At 44.1% G+C, this 16,637-nt stretch overlaps 2 protein-coding genes across 3 annotated transcripts in view; one reads left to right on the forward strand and one right to left on the reverse strand.

Annotated features, from left to right (window-relative positions):
• The window catches only part of GANC (glucosidase alpha, neutral C), a 58,014-nt gene extending 43,212 nt beyond the window's left edge, over nucleotides 1–14,802 (reverse strand). The window contains exons 1-4 of the mRNA XM_058666001.1: nucleotides 14,512–14,802; nucleotides 12,125–12,187; nucleotides 8,821–8,932; nucleotides 511–638 (exon numbers count right to left, since the gene is read on the reverse strand). Coding sequence (XP_058521984.1) covers nucleotides 511–638; nucleotides 8,821–8,932; nucleotides 12,125–12,187; nucleotides 14,512–14,540 — 332 coding nt within the window. The 5' untranslated portion in view covers nucleotides 14,541–14,802. The remainder of the gene's footprint in view (nucleotides 1–510; nucleotides 639–8,820; nucleotides 8,933–12,124; nucleotides 12,188–14,511) is intronic.
• A 582-nt stretch (nucleotides 14,803–15,384) lies between these two features.
• The window catches only part of TMEM87A (transmembrane protein 87A), a 43,205-nt gene continuing 41,952 nt past the window's right edge, over nucleotides 15,385–16,637 (forward strand). Inside the window, exon 1 of one of the 2 annotated variants that reach the window (XM_058666004.1) lies at nucleotides 15,385–15,690. In XM_058666004.1, the coding sequence (XP_058521987.1) occupies nucleotides 15,547–15,690 (144 nt within the window). In that variant the 5' untranslated portion in view covers nucleotides 15,385–15,546. The remainder of the gene's footprint in view (nucleotides 15,691–16,637) is intronic. The other variant, XM_058666005.1, reaches the window with a different exon arrangement.

A 16,637-nucleotide genomic window follows, 5' to 3' on the forward strand; every position in this document is an offset into this window, starting at 1 on the left:
GTAAAAAATGTTTTAGTATGCTGAGATTTTTTTCCCTGTAGGCACTGGCTATTAATTTATCTCAGATTCTAAGTAAGATTACACGTTAGACTTCTGAGAATACCCTTAATTAATGGAGAGTCAGACTGACTATAAATTACTCTGAACAAGTGAGTCTGGCTAATATATAAGATCCCCAGGCACCCTGATGCTAATTTGAGTGCATAAATAAAGCAGCTTTCTTTCCACTTTCTCTCAAGGGCTGACAAATAAACCATTTCCACTGTGAATTAGAGTGAGGGTCCAAAGTTTTACCTCTTTCCATGCTGGTAAGTCAAATGGTGGATTAAAAAAAAAAAAAACAGAATTGATAACATAGAAAACCAATAGTTATACCCAAGTAATAGAATACCAACTCTGACAGTAAATGCACAGTGAACAGATAAGATAAGCAAAACAAAATTTACTTTTCAATTACTTGTACAAGAACATACTGAGGATCTAGCTAAAACACCTTGTTATTTGACTTACTTTACAATACTTGGCTTGCTTGTGACGACATCAGAAACTTCGTATCTGGGCTTCAAGGGAGTCTCTTCATTGATTTTAAGCCTGAAAATATTTCTTTCTATACCATAAATTTCAGCCACAAGAGGAATCTGGGAATAGATACATAGGATTAGCCTCAACAGGTTACCCTAAGGATGATTAGTTCTAAGGTAGTCAAATTACATTAAACAGAAAAGCATGTTAAAATCCTATGTTCGATTGGAGAAAAGTGGCAATAATACAAATCTTCCAATCTAGGTATGTACTTGGTCAACCGCATCTGTGGTAGCAACAAGAAAAACCTCTATGAATCCTATGCCTGTATCAAGATACAATTGAACCAGATCTTTTCTTTTTTTTTTTAAAGATTTATTCATTTTATTACAATCAGATATACACAGAGGAGGAGAGACAGAGAGGAAGATCTTCCGTCCGATGATTCACTCCCCAAGTGAGCTGCAACGGGCCGGTGCGCTCCGATCCGAAGCTGGGAACCTGGAACCTCTTCCGGGTCTCCCACGAGGGTGCGGGGTCCCAATGCATTGGGCCGTCCTCGACTGCTTTCCCAGGCCACAAGCAGGGAGCTGGATGGGAAGTGGAGCAGCCGGGATTAGAACCGGCGTCCATATGGGATCCCGGTGCGTTCAAGGCGAGGACTTTAGCTGCTAGGCCACGTTGCCGGTCCCTGAACCAGATCTTATATAGTTAAAGGGGTTTCTATTCATGAGGACATGGAGTAACAGCCATAAACTGAAATTAACCTTGAAAAATTGGGACATATGTCCATTCTAGTTACATACGTAAGAATAAGAATTGGGGTAGGGGGAACGTTTGGCATAAACAGTTAAGACATCATTTGTGGGCCTGGCACGGTGGCTTAGTGGCTAAAGTCTTCGCTTCGCATGTGCCGGGATCCCACATGGGCACCGGTTCTAATCCCTTTGGTTCTGCTTCCCACCCAGCTCCCTGTTTGTAGCCTGGGAAAGCAGTCGAAGACGGGCCTTGCACCCACATGGGAGACTGGGAGGAAGTTCCTGGCTCCTGGCTTTGGATCTGCACAGCACCAGCCATTGTGGCCACTTGGGGAATGAATCACTGGACGGAAAATCTTCCTCTGTCTCTCCTCCTCTCTGTATATCTGACTTTCCAATAAAAATAAGCCTTGAAAAAAAACAGACATTACTTGCGCCACTTACATCCTGTATCAGAGCATGTCAGTTTGAGTTCTGTCTCCATTTCCCATCCAGCTCCCTGCTAATGTGCATCATGGGAAATGATGGCTTATGTACTTGAGTTTTTGACAACTATGTGGAAGGCCTGGAAGGAGTTCCCAGCTTCTGGGTTCAGCCTGACTCAGCCTTGACTGTTATGGGCTCTGTGAACCAGCAGATGGAAGATCTCTCCTTCATATTCTTTCTCTCTCTCTCTCTCTCTCTTTTTCTCTTGCTACATCTATTTGTGCGTTTTGCTCCTGTATGACTTCCAAATAAATGGGGAAAAAAAGTCTACATGTTAAAATCAGAGAGATTAGATTCCAGTTGAAAGACAAAAGCCAGAAGGCCACAGAAAACAAAAGAACAGAAAATAAAATGATGCCTATTGGGGTTCTCTAGTGGTTGGCAATAAAGATAGGGGTCTTCTATTATAGCCGGCAATATGGTCTGGGGAACTTTCTCAAGAGGTTGGGAAATTCAGTAAAACTCCGCCTGTAAAAGACAGAAGCAAGGTACAACTATGAAGAGACTGCAAAAATTGTAAAATAAAAATAATAAACTTTAGAAGAATAAAAATGACTAGATTTTAGGTTACAAAATAAGCCATCTAGTCAGACCCTTGTTTTAAGATCATGGCTTTCAAGAGATGCATCATATCCCATGCACAATAGTGTAGATTCTTTATGAAGTATGACACCAATTTTTGGTTATAGTTGGGCACCTTCATTATTACTATTGTCAGTTAGAATGACCCAGTCTGCGGGCTGTGCGATCAGGTGCACAACAGGCACTGAATGAGGCAAGTAAAGGGCAGGAAGCATGGAGAACATCAAGCAGCACTAAAACAACGATGTTACCTACTCTGCCTTCGTGAATACAGGATAGTCATCAGGGAATGTAAACAATGATGTGATAGTAAATGCCAGGTAAACAAATGCCCCATGACCATGAATGCATTTGTAAACACTCCAAGACAGGGTTATAATGTAGTAGTGAGCACAAAGTAGTCAGTGTTACATATTTCCTGTTTATTTTCATAAATGACTTTATTTGCTATCAGAAAGTTAATATTAGAAAATGTGGGGCACGGCATGATAGCGTAGTGGTTAGTCCTCACCTTGAATGCTCTGAGATCCCATATGGGCGCCGGTTCTAATCCCCGCAGCCCCGCTTCCCATCCAATTCCCTGTTTATGGCCTAGGAAAGCACTCAAGGACGACCCAAAGCTTTGGGATCCTGGACCCACATTGGGAGACCCAGAAGAGGCTCCTGGCTTCAATCGGCTCTGCTCCAGCTGTTGTGGCCGCTTGGGGAGTGAACCATCAGACAGATCTTCCTCTCTGTCTTGCCTCCTCTCTGTATGTTTGCCTTTCCAATAAAAACAAATCTTTAAAAAAAAGATTCATATAAAATAGGTAAAAATATATCTAAAATATTAAATGGTCTTTTTAAATTAGATTAGAGAGTGGGCCAGGTGGCGTGGCCTAGCAGCTAAAGTCCTCACCTTGAACGCACCGGGATCCCATATGGGTGCCGGTTCCAATCCCGGCTGCTCCACTTCCCATCCAGCTCCCTGCTTGTGGCCTGGGAAAGCAGTCGAGGACGGCCCAATGCATTGGGACCCCGCACCCGTGTGGGAGACACGGAAGAGGTTCCTAGTTCCCGGCTTCGGATCGGAGCGCACCGGCCCGTTGCAGCTCACTTGGGGAGTGAAACATCAGACGGAAGATCTTCCTCTCTGTCTCTCCTCTCTGTATATCTGACTTTGTAATAAAACAAATAAATCTTTAAAAAAAATAAATCAGATTAGAGAGCATGGATTTCAGTCCCTTAGAAATGCTAAAGGTATGCAAAGTCCACTTGTGAAGAGTTAAGACAGGTCTTCAGAGAAGAAATACCTTTTGTAGGTTCTTTTTAAGTCAAGTTTCTATTTGGTTTTTATATATCCTTTCATAGAAAGGCTCATTTCTAAGAGTATGGAAAAAGAACTTTCATTCCCTTTTTCTTATTTCTTCCATATAACGTAAAACTAAAACCTGATTCTCACTCATAAGTTCAATTTAGAATGGTCACATGGGCAAAAGTATGAGTAATTATGTAAAAATCATGGTGGTAGGAAGCCAATGTTATGGCATAGTTGCTTAAGCTTCTGCCTGCAAGGCTAGCATCCTATATTGGTGCTAGCTCATGTCCTGGGTGTTCTACTTTTGATCCAGTACCCTGCTAATGTGCCTTGGCAAAGAAGCAGCAGATGGCCCAAGTGTTTGAACTCCTTCAACTCATGTGGAAGACCCGGAAGAAGTTTTGGTTTCTGGCTTCATCTTGGCCCAGTCCTGGCTAATATAGCCATTTAGGAAGTAAACTGACAGATGGAAGATCTCTCTCTCCTTCACTCTGTAAGTCTGCTTTCAAATATATCTTTGGGGAAAAAAATCATGTAGTACAAACCAACTTTGTCTATGAATTCAGGCAGAGGATTGGTCACAAATATCTGAAAATAACTTTTCATTTGTCCACACTTGGGAATCCCAACCAGTAGAGACTGTAATAAAGTTCTTTTTTTTTTTAAAGATTTATTTATCTTATTACAAAGTCAGATATACAGAGAGGAGGAGAGACAGAGAGGAAGATCTTCTGTCCGATGATTCACTCCCCAAGTGAGTGCAACGGCTGGTGCTGTGCCAATCTGAAGCCGGGAACCAGGAACTTCTTCCGGGTCTCCCACACGGGTGCAGTGTCCCAATGCATTGAGTTGTCCTCGACCGTCCTCCCAGGCCACAAGCAGGGAGCTAGATGGGAAATTGGGCTGCCGGGATTAGAACCAGCGCCCATATGGGATCCTGGTATGTTCAAGGCGAGGACTTTAGCTGCTAGGCCACTGCGCCAGGCCCAATAAAGTTTGTTAAGAAGAGTAACCATGACTTTATCAATTCCTCCTTACCAGCTGAATTTTGCTTTTCTTTCAGCATCACGTTTCTATGATATAAAGAAGTGTTCATTTCAAAGGTCAAGAAGAGTGAGCAACTACTCCCAATTAGTTATCCAGATCTCCTAGGCTTCAGAGGACTGGTGTATGTGTTCGTTAAATTGGTATAGGACATGACCCAGCCCTTCCACAGTTATAGTCAGCTGATTTATTGCAAGTACTGATTCTCTGATGCTGACTTTATGCTGGGCGTTAGCCTATCCTCAGGGAAATTAGCCTGTCCAGGTGCACTTCTAATTGTGTGGCCAGGTCCCAAGTTAGCTGCCTGGTTTTGGCCATTTCTGCAGAAACAGTGCAGGTGGGCAAGTGATCTGCTGAGGAGTTAAGTGGCTGTACAAAATCTTAATTTCATCAGGTTGAGATCGAGTGGTAGAGATATCATTGCATCCTTGCAGAAGCTGCTAGAAACTTTTGTCTCTGGCATAATCTTGTAAACAGGCTGCAAAGAAAGTGATGTGCTGTTGAATGGTCGTGTGTATGATGAGAAAGTATCAAAATTAGCAAAATGAAGTAGGCTTGAGATAAAGCTCTGCTCCCAACAGCCTTGCCAGCAGGGCTTCGTACCCGGAAGAGAAGCATATGGTTCCCTGCATCGATGTTTGAAGAACTGCATCAGCTCTATTTCTCAAACCAGGTCGAAATTTCACTTTAGGTAGAAAATTGATCATTGTAGAAGAGAAAATAACAGTTCTTAAAAAGAAATCAACCCTGTTCTGATTGATTTCTTCTTAGGTTTTATTTTGCAAGCTTCTTTACCAAGTGTTTATCTGAGTATTCTGGCATGAAGAGTAAGTCCAACAAGACATTGGGACCCTGCAAAGACATGCATCAGAACTTGCCCTCCAAGTCCAGATGACAACACATAAGTCAACACTTCTAGTTGTTCTGTAACATTACTGTGTTCTGGGAGCATAATGTTTGCCATGGACTGAACTGTGTCCACTGTCATATTTGTGTGTTGAAGCCCTAGTTCCCTACTGTTTACAGTTTCTGGAGATCATACCTTGTTTAGGTGAAGCTATATGGGTAGAATCCACACAGCATGGGATTAGTGTTCTGATAAGACAAGACTAGACAATATTTCCTTCCACTCCATGCCAGCAAGAAGGAGACAGCCAAGTAGAGGGCCCAGGGCAGACAATGAATGCAATGGCACCTTGATCTTGGAGTTCCCAGCTTTCAGAACGGTGATAAATAAATGACTGCCCTCAGTTGATGCTTTGTTAATGGCAGTCCAGGCTTAGACAATGTTGAGTGAAGCTGAATTCTGCTTCGTGATTGTTTATTAAGGGTAGAATGGGGGAAACAAATCAAGAAGACTTTAAAAAAAATATAAAACAAAAACCAAAAAAAAAAAGGAAGGCTTTAAAAAATTAACAACAAATCCTGACAACTCCAAATGTCCTGCCTTTTGGGTTTCAAAGGTGTGGGGGTGGGTAAGCACTAGGAGTAGAGTCTGTAGGAATCTGCCTCATCTGTGCAATTTGAGAACAACAGCTGTGTGCTGAATGTGATCCTCTCAGACTCTGGGCTCTGAGAGCCTGACATTTAAGGCTATCATTCCGATTAAGCAGATGGAGACAGTGAGTTTTAAATCTTCAGACCATATTCATGCCAGATTCTAATCTGCATTTCCTTTAAAACCCATGTCTCATTGCAGCGACAACCTTTAACAGAGGCTCTTTCATTGCACAATGAACTCGACACAGAGTGCAGATGATTTTCAAGACCAATGTCTGCATCTTCATGTCCCCACCAGGATGACAGCAGGCAGGAAACCTCTGAATCCTTAACATCAACTGAACACACTGTGACAAGCGGGTCCTTGCAAGGGCACTATTTGCCTAAGACGAGGCCATGAAGACTGTCTAGACGGTTGTGGTATTTCTGCACCTATCCTGGAGAGTGTTCTAAGGGGTCCTCACAGGTCTCAGTCCCAACAGCTCTGTCGGTGATATCCAGGATCCTCTGAAGCTCCCTTCTGAGCTAGCTTCTGTCTTACATGGAGATCCTGGGGAAGTCCTCCAGGACTGAAGGCATCCTGATCTGCTGGACCCTGACCTGAACAGCATAGACCTTCAGATCCTGGGGATCCAAAGAAAAAAAACTAAACCACAGTCATGTGCAAGGGCACCTACAGAGATCCACCACTGTACTGGCCTCCAGTTGAGTTGAGAATGTTTCATTTTGTTCCACAACTAGCATTCAGGGTAATTTAGTATCATTTACCCTGCCTCTAAATGTCTTCAGGACAGCAGACTTCTAGGTCCTTAACATACTAAGCTTCCCCAAAGGAGAGGAGGAATTCTTGCCCAGACCACAAGAAACTCCAACTCCCTGGTGTTAGGTTCAAGCGAAACAGGAAGGAAAAAGGGACAATGAAAGGAAAAACAGGACAAGGCAGTTCCTGACAGCTGATGGCAGACCTTAAGGCCCAGGAAACCCTCTGATGGACTCATTCCACTTCTGGGAGACAAATGCTTCTGCTGACCATGGATAGGGTTTGGCTGGGGGCCATTTGTGAAGCAATATGCAAATTGTAGGTAGCTCTTCAGGAGGGAAATCAGTGCTGCTTCATGCTCCAAGAAACTCAGTTACCAAACTAGGCTACAAAACTCTGTATAGTGGAGGAGACTGGTACAGTAGTAGGGGACCCAGAACTTCTGGAGGTTACTAAGCTGAGAACTCATGATCTTCAACATGTATAGCAAAAAGGTGAGCAAAACTTTCCAGCAAGCTGGTAATATGAGAATCAGTATTAGATCTTAGAGAACGGCTAACTGTCCCATCTCTGCAGCTAAAAGAAATTACCACCATGACTTTGACTTTAGGTTAGCAGAAGCTGGGGGTGGGGACAGAGGATAGAGAACACCGAACTCTTAAAATGACTCTATGCTGAAATTTGGGCAAGACAGTTATAGTACAGGATTTCATATCGAGGAAATGGCTAAAGCCTCTAAAACATCCTAACAAAAGTACCCTTGCTTACTGAGTAACTGCTCCTTCTGTCTGGGAACAAAGTTGGGACTCCTTTCTAAATTAAAGGCCTTCTAAATGTTGGCAATGACCCCTTAATGTTGCGGAGTAGTTCTTGTTCTGTGAACTTTCTTCCATATAGCACTACTATGGCAATCACAAGATTTCGTTCAGCTTGAAGTAGGCTACCCAGAATAGTTTGTTAGTAGGTTGGTACAGTTGATTCAAGATGTTAGGAGACACAGACTACGTGGCCTTAACCATGTTTCAGTTAAACAAATTACCAGGAAAGTCATTTTGGTCTATGAGGCCCTAGAAACTCAGGGTGCCTTAAAATATGGTGAAGGATCTGGAAGTGAGGGCCAGGTACTTCTGTGCAGTGATGCTTTCTAACACAGCCCCTAGCATTTCCTGTGTATCTGGCTGACGTATATGGCATGTCTGAAGCATGATAACTTGACAGGAGAGAAAGAGTACTTCAGAGACGCTGTGCTATGCTCTTCACTATGTGGTAACTATGGTGACGGATAGTGAAGCTGCTCAGCAGGTGGAACATTAGTGACTTGAGTTTCCAACCTGCGGTCCCTCTAACTGTCCCCTGGTCCACTTACAGTTTGAGCTGTGGACAGTCACTCAATCTGTAGTTTATTCAGTCTGTAGGTTCAATTGTCCGAGAAGTTTTCAAAAAGTTGATGAGAAGTATACATTCTATTTTGAGTTCATTTACCTATGAGCTTTTTGAAGTACCCTTGTATGTTGTCTAAGAGTGAAACACAGTACATGGGTGCTGGATGGAGTCTGTCAGATACAGGAGAAAATTCCAGCTACCAGCTGAAAATTAGGTCTAATAGAATATACCCCTTAGGTATATTACAAAGACTAATGTAAACGAAATAACATGCGTGAAACATCTAGGAAAACCTCTGACACACAGGTAATTTCAAGACATTTATATGGCTATTATGGTATTAGTATAGGTAGGAAATGATGACATTCTTTCTCTAACAAAGTTTATTTCTGAAGCAAATAGAGTTTACTTAGTTTTTGTGATAACTTCTACATTCAACCAAAAGAAATACACAAACCAATCACTCTGCAGAAAACACGTTCTCTCACCTTTGCTGATTCTTCGATAATCTGGAACCTGGTGCTGTCCTTGCCTGTTGTGACTGAATCTAGTAACGCCCGATAGGTGGAATTCTTTGAGAGCTGCTGCTGCTTCTGACGCCTATGAATGTGCAGGATATCAACACATGAGCATTACCTGTGACTGCAGGCATCCGTTACACTATACCATTATGTTGAAGTTACTAAAATTCCTTATGACACTGGGTAAACTGGACACAGGAAGAGTCTGTATTACTAGGATGCTAATAAAATTAGTACTAAAAGGAATACCAAAGAAGTTATTCAACATAACATTGCTGGAGATGGCATCTTTATCTCCTCTATTGAAAAGATGGGGCAATTTGGGGCAATTTGCAGCGATGTCATCTATGAGCTGGTTAATTTCTCTTTCTTTTTCCACGAAGTGGATATTTTAGTAGTAACTCAATAAATTCTAACAGAATCCTGAATAATCTCAGAGTTTAATAAAGTGATCAGGCATTCACTGTAGACTTTCTTTGAAAGTACCTCTTTGAAATTAAAATGATATGCTTTCCCCATCTAGAACAGAGAATAAATAAATAACATGTTAAAATGTGCGAAGTAATCTTTTTTTAATTCAAGGGAAATTTTTATTTCTTGTGACAAGGAGGCAGTGGGGAGGTATAGTTACCTAAAGAAACTGCCTCTGAAACAATTTTTTATTATTTCAAGTATAGGATCAAGTAAAGGTATTATTTTAAAATGAAGACTAAATATAAAAGCTTTATTTATCTATTTATTTGAAAGGCAGTGCAACAGAGAAAGTGAGTTACAGAGCAGGTAACAATGACAGAGACAGAGGACCTGGTGCAGTAGCCTAGCAGCTAAAGTCCTCACCTTGCATGCGTCAGGATCCCATATGGGCACCGGTTCTAATCCTAGTGTCTCTGCTTCCCATCCAGCTCTCTGCTTGTGGCCTGGAAAAGCAGTGGAGAATGGCCCAAAGCCTTGGGACCCTGCACCCACGTAGGATGCCCAGAAGAAGCTCCTGGCTCCTGCCTTTGGACTGGCTCAGCTCCAGCTGTTGTGGCAGCTTGGGGAGTGAATCAACAGATGGAAGATCTTCCTGTCTCTCCTCCTCTCTGTATATCTGACTTTCCAATGAAAATAAATATATTTTTTTCTTTTTTCAAAGACAGAGACAAAGAGACAGAGATCTTCCCTCTGCTGGCTCACTCCCCAAATGGCTGCAATGGCGGGGCCTGGCCAGCCAAAGCAAGAAGCTTGCTGGATTTGAAACGGAGTAGCTGGGATTCTGAACCAGTATCCTGATATGGGAGGTCAACATTGTGAGTAGCAGCTGCACCACAATACTACATCCTCCCACCTACCCAATGCAAAACTTTAAAGATATATTTTTGAGGGCCCGGCGGCGTGGCCTAGCGGCTAAAGTCCTCGCCTTGAACACCCTGGGATCCCATATGGGCGCCAGTTCTAATCCCGGCTGCTCCACTTCCCATCCAGCTCCCTGCTTGTGGCCTGGAAAGGCAGTTGAGGACAGCCCAAAGCTTTGGGACACTGCACCCGCGTGGGAGACCCGGAGGAGGTTCCAGGTTCCCGGCATCGGATCGGCGTGCACCGGCCCGTTGCGGCTCACTTGGGGAGTGAATCATCGGATGGAAGATCTTCCTCTCTGTCTCTCCTCCTCTCTGTATATCTGACTTTGTAATAAAAAAAAATGAATCTTTAAAAAAAAGATATATTTTTGAGGCCCTGGGAAAAAAGGCACCTCACATGGTGGTAACAGAAGTGCACAATAATACAATCACTATGAAGGAAACCTGGTAAGAGTTAGCACATTCTTGGACTGACATCATAGTATAGTCTGTTAAACCTCTGCCTGTGGTACTGGCATCCTATATGGACACTGATTTGAGTCCTAGCTTCTCCACTTTTGATGTACCTCCCTGCTAATGTCTCACGAGAAAGAAATGAAGGATGGCCCAAATCCTTGGGCCTCTGCACTCATGTGAAAGACCCATAAGAAACTCCAAGTTCCTGGCTTCGGCCTTGTCCAGCTCTGGTCATTGTGGCCATCTGGGGAGTGAACCAGCAGATGGAAGATCTCTCTCTTTCTCCGTCTCTCCTTCTCTCTGTAAATCTGCCTTCCAGATAAAAATTTAGCAAATCTTTTTTCAAAAAAGAGCTAACACATGTTAGCTGCATTAACTCTTTGACCCTTTTATGCCTGTCCTTAAAATCTATCTTTAAAATACACATGTAAGGGCCTGGTATGGTAGCCTAGCAGCTAAAGTCCTTGCCTTGCATCTGCCAGGATCTCATATGGGTTCCGGGTCTAATCCCAATGGCCTTGTTTCCCATCCAGCTACCTGCTTGTGCCCTGGGAAAGCAGTCAAGGATGGCCCAAAGCCTTGGGACCCTGCATGCCTGTAGGAGACCCAGAAAAGGCTCCTGGCTTCAGATCTGCTCAGCTCCGGCTGTTGTGCTTGCTTGAGGAGTGAATCAGCAGATGGAAGATCTTCCTTTCTCTGTCTCTCCTCCTCTCTGTATATCTGACTTTCCAATTAAAAAGAAATCTTGAAAAAAATACACCTGTAAGAGTAGCGGATGACATATAGACAGCTCTTCACTGTGGTAGTGCTATCACACAAAAGATGAAAAACAACCCAACAGTTTAGCAAGAGACAGACTGAACAGACTAAGAGCTCAGCTAACCAACAGAATGTTACGCAGCTGTGAAAAAGGATTAACCATCCACAAATTCTCAACTTCATTGCTCTTCAGAGCAAACTACAAAGCAGAAAAAAGGGGGGGGGGAACCTAACTATGTACATAGTATACACAGAAACTTACTTGGTATAAAAAAAGGCAATGACACAAGAACATGTGTGTTCACAAAAAGAAATGCTGGCAGGATAGAAGAGATATTAATAAATTTGGTTACTTACAGGGATAATACGAGGAATGAGGTGGAAGGGGACAGGGATAAGAATAACACCCTTCAGCGCATATCTTTAATATTACTATTTTTGAATCCTATGAAACATTATTCAAAATAAAATTTTAAGATGAACTTAAAATATTGGCATTTAAGATAAAATATATGTTTACTGAAAAAAATAATTAGTACAGTAGTAAGCACATAAAGTTACAGCCTATAAAAAAAGTTTCCTGCTGAATACCTTAATCAATGCATTTCCCAACTGACTGTTACCTTAGAAAGTCTACTCATTCTCAAGCCCTTAATGGTGCTCATTTTGAAATATTATCAGAAATATCTTAATCTAGGAAATAGCACTGTGTTCCTTACCTGTAGAATGCAATCTTGGTACAGTCTCTAAAAACGTTTTTATCCACAGCTTCATCTTCAACACTAAAATGAAAAGATTATTTAAGAACTATATCTTACACAGGGCTTATGAATATAATTTTGGCAACTTTTATATAACACAAGCAGGCAAAAATGAACCTTTAGAGTCTGTTCTGCTATGCAAATTTTAAAATTCACAGGTATGACATAATGCAACAGCACATGTACTGCAGAACACTATGGTGTAAGTCCTTCAAAGCAAACAAGAATTATGTTCTGGGTTAACCTATCAAGCATTGGAAAAACAGCACTGTCACTGATGAAGGAAAACTGATTAAAAATAAAGACTAAATGGGCCTGATGCTGTAGCCTAGCTGCTAAAGTCCTCGCCTTGCACGCACCAGGATCCCACATGGGGGCTGGTTCTAATCCTGGCAGCCCTGCTATCCATTCAGTTCCCTGCCTGTAGCCTGGGAAAACAGTCAAGGATGACCCAAAACCTTGGGACCCTGCAGAAGAAGCTTGTGGCTCCTAGTTTCAGATCAGCACAACTCCAGCTGTGGAGGTTGCGTGGGGAGTGAATCAGCAGACAGAAGATCTTTGTCTCTCCTCCTCTCTGTGTATCTGACTTTCTAATAAAAATAAATAAATCTTTAAAAAAATAATGACTGAAGGTTATGACTGTAAGATAAAATGTGAAGGAACAGAGAACAAAAGAACCTCAAATCAAGCCAAAACTAAGCCAGTCAGCAAACCCAAATCCCTTTTGGAATATATTTTCACCAGGTGCTGAGCTCTGAGGAAGACTCACACTTCCTGCCTAACCAGCCATCACAGCACAGTCATCAAACACTATGACAGGGGTATCTGCAAGGTATTAGAACACACCAGAAGTAGAAACAGGCCCTCCTCCCCTTTTTAAAGATGATGTTGACAATTTAGGGGTTCGGCGATTTTTAAACAGAAGTTTCTGGGGGCCCGGCGGCATGGCCTAGCGGCTAAAGTCCTCGCCTTGAAAGCCCCGGGATCCCATATGGGCGCCGGTTCTGGTCCCGCCAACTCCACTTCCCATCCAGCTCCCTGCTTGTGGCCTGGGAGGGCGGTCGAGGACGGCCCAATGCAATGGGACCCTGCGCCTGTGTGGGAGACCTGGAAGAGGTTCCAGGTTCCCGGCATCGGATCGGCGCACCAGCCGATTTATTCATTTTTTTCTTACAGCCAGATATACACAGAGGAGCAGAGACAGAGAGGAAGATCTTCCATCCGATGATTCACTCCCCAAGTGAGCCGCAACAGGCCGGTGCGCGCCGATCCGATGCCGGGAATCTGGAACCTCTTCTGGGTCTCCCACGTGGGTGCAGGGTCCCAATGCATTGGGTTGTCCTCAACTGCTTTCCCAGGCCACAAGCAGGGAGCTGGACGGGAAGTGGAGCTGCCGGGATTAGAACTGGCACCCATATGGGATCCCGGGGCTTTCAAGGCGAGGACCTCAGCCGCTAGGCCAAGCCGCTGGGCCCCCAAATGTATTTTTAAGAGGCTAGCTATTGACTCTGCCCTCAGACCAGAGAGGGTCTACCCAATAAGTAGTTGGACTTGTCTGGACTATGGGATGTTGGACTCTATGCTTGGCAAATACTTGCAGGGAGGGAATTTCAACTGAACTTGAACTATGGTTATGCAGCGGGGTGGAGGAACCCACCATGGGGGGAGGGTGGGGGGGAGAATCCCAGATTCTATGTAATTACAACACAATGTAATTAATGAATAAATTTAATATAAAAAAAAAGAGGCTAGCTATTCACATGAGGGGCACTTAAAAAAAGTTAGTGGAAAATGGGATTAAAAGGTAAATTTATTTTGGCCTAAAAAATGTAAATCTCTGTATTTTTCCCCACAATAGGCCATTTCCCATGAACTTTAAAGTCCATGACATTAGTTGTGCAATTATCAAACATCCAAATAACAAGTACAATTAATAATAACAGATATGAGGATACATTGCAGTATGCATCTCTACTTCCTGACAAAGATGGTCTCCCAATGATACTGTTTACTATATCTTGGCAATAGGATGCTGGACTCTTTGCCATTGTCCATGCCCGCAATGATGGACATATGACTGTGTATGAAGAACTATACTATAACAATGATATAGGGGAATTCAGTGAGGGAGAAGGTGTTTGGAGAGAGGGTAAGGGAAATCCCAGAGCCTATGAAACTGTATCATAAAATGATAATAATAATAAGTAAAATTAATTTTTCCATGAAAAAGTACAATTAATAATTTAAAACTCTATAAAATCTTCAAAGCTAGATTGTTATTTCTGACACAGCCCACCTCCAGGCTCTGAACACGGGGGTCAGTCCTCCCTGAAAGACCCTTTTACCTGATTTCCTCTTTCCCAGCAGTTTCCATGGCCCCTGTCACTCCAGCTGCCTCCAAGCTCTGCACCAAGGGTTCTGCGCGATCTTTCTAAAAAAACAGTTATGACCTGCACTTGGTCACCGGCAGCTTCTGGAAAAATACTCTCCTGCTGGTCCTTGAGGAGTGACAAATCTTCACTCGTGTTCCTAGGATTTTTTTTTTTCAAGCTCAAACTAGCATTTCAACAATGACACGCTCGTCAGATGTTTCTCGAAGTCAGTGTGGCTGAGGAAGACCGGACTTGGTAAAATGAAAAACCAAACATGCATGCGAGTCCGAATCCTGAGTGAGAGAACCAGAAAGCGGCCCGCTGGTCTCCCTCTGGCGGGGCTGCAGTAGGTCTGTCTCAGCAGCGGTCACGCCAAGGAGATGAAAACGGACCCATTCTCACCTCGATTTTAGTTTCGAATGGGAAATGCCCGCGGGGTCCTTCCCGGACGTGGCCTGGCCAGCCAAACTCTTTACTGCTGGCACAGTACTTTTCAGGGCTAGCAGGGCACCTACTGACGCTGCCCAGTCTAGGAACCGCTTTACTCCACAGAGCTCAATTCCAGCTTTTGCTTAAAATACCGTCAAGATTCGAGAATTTATTAGCGGAAGCCTAGTAGGCGCTCAAACCTGGCGTCTGACTTTACTTTTGAAGCGATGAGGGACTGGGGCGAGCGGGAGGAGAGGAAGCCAAACACTGCATGGGTTCTTTGCTGGTTCCTCAACCCGTTCAGGACTACAAAAAGAGGGGAAAAGGGCCACGTCAGAGAGACTTCGCAGAGTTCTCGAACCCCTGTGACGAAGCGCCGACCAGGACGGCGCCTGCGCAGTAAGTCCACGGAGCTGCGACGGCGGCCCAAGGGAGGAGCCGCCAGGCCGCAATACAAACAGGCCCCAAGTGTTTGGATGACCCGGATAATCCCGCCCCTTCCCAGAGCCGAGCCGGAAGTGGGCGGGACGAGCCGGAAGAAGGCGCAATGCTTTCGGTGGGCACTCCAGGGCTGTGAAGATGGCGGCGGCTGCGTGGCTTCAGGTGCTGCCTGTCACTCTTCTTTTGCTAGGGACTCAGCCGTCCCCACTGTCATTTTTTGGTGCAGGCCCGGCTCCTGTGTCTGCAGCCGACCGCTCCAAGTGGCACATCCCGATACCGTCGGTGAGTGTGACAGTGGCGATTGAGCCCGGAGGCGCGAGGGGTGGGACTACGGCGGCCCCAGGGGTTCAGGAAGGTTGGACCGAATTCCGTTTCCCAAAGGGGTGGGATTCCGGGGACCCACCGGGACGCAGCTCCCTGGGGAGGCCGGCCTCGCTCGGCTGGGAGCAGCGGAGCCGACTCTCTCCGGCCGAGCGGCAGAACTTTGCCTGTCTGGATGCAGAACGATGCAAACTTGGGTGTGCAGATGGGAGAGAGGGGTTGTCTTCCATCCCAAGTTTCAGAATATTCCAGGGGCTCACGGCATTTCCAGTTTATTTACTGCTCTGTGCACTGTTACAGTTTTCTGGATAATTCTCCTCACCGGATGGTTGCATTTCTTTTAAAAGTTTTAAAATTAATTTTTAAGCTTGCCATGGGATGAGGAAGCTCAAGGATGTTTAAGCAGTATATGTTAACATGGGAATGGCGAAAATGGAAGAAATCGTTTAATAAATGTAATGTGGTCTTACATTTGGGCAGTGAACTTGACAGATGGGTGCTTTCTCCCTCTCTCCTTTTCTCCCTTCCTTACACCTCCTTTGAAGCAGAGGCGTGGTTCTGTGAGGGGACCACCCTCAGGTGCCAGGACAGACAAAAAAGCATCATCCCTTTTAAAATCCTGTTGGCCTTTGCATCTCATTCTGCTCTGCTCACTGCTTGTAGTTTATATGGCAAGCAGGTTAGAATTTGTTTTTTTACCCCTTAGGCGAGGATCTTGGTTTTTGTTTTGTTTTGTTTTTACTTGGTACAAAGGAGGTTACTAATAAGGCCTTTTTAAATCCAAACCTGAAATAAATCATCCTATGACTCTGCATAAAACAGTTCATTTGAGGCAGTGGTTATGGAGTTAGGGGAAGGATTGTGGGGGATCTGCTACCCAGGAGGAATGAAGTTCTGGTTTCCCTGAC

This window comes from Ochotona princeps, chromosome 6, assembly GCF_030435755.1.
Source record: "Ochotona princeps isolate mOchPri1 chromosome 6, mOchPri1.hap1, whole genome shotgun sequence".
Classification (NCBI taxonomy): domain Eukaryota; kingdom Metazoa; phylum Chordata; class Mammalia; order Lagomorpha; family Ochotonidae; genus Ochotona; species Ochotona princeps.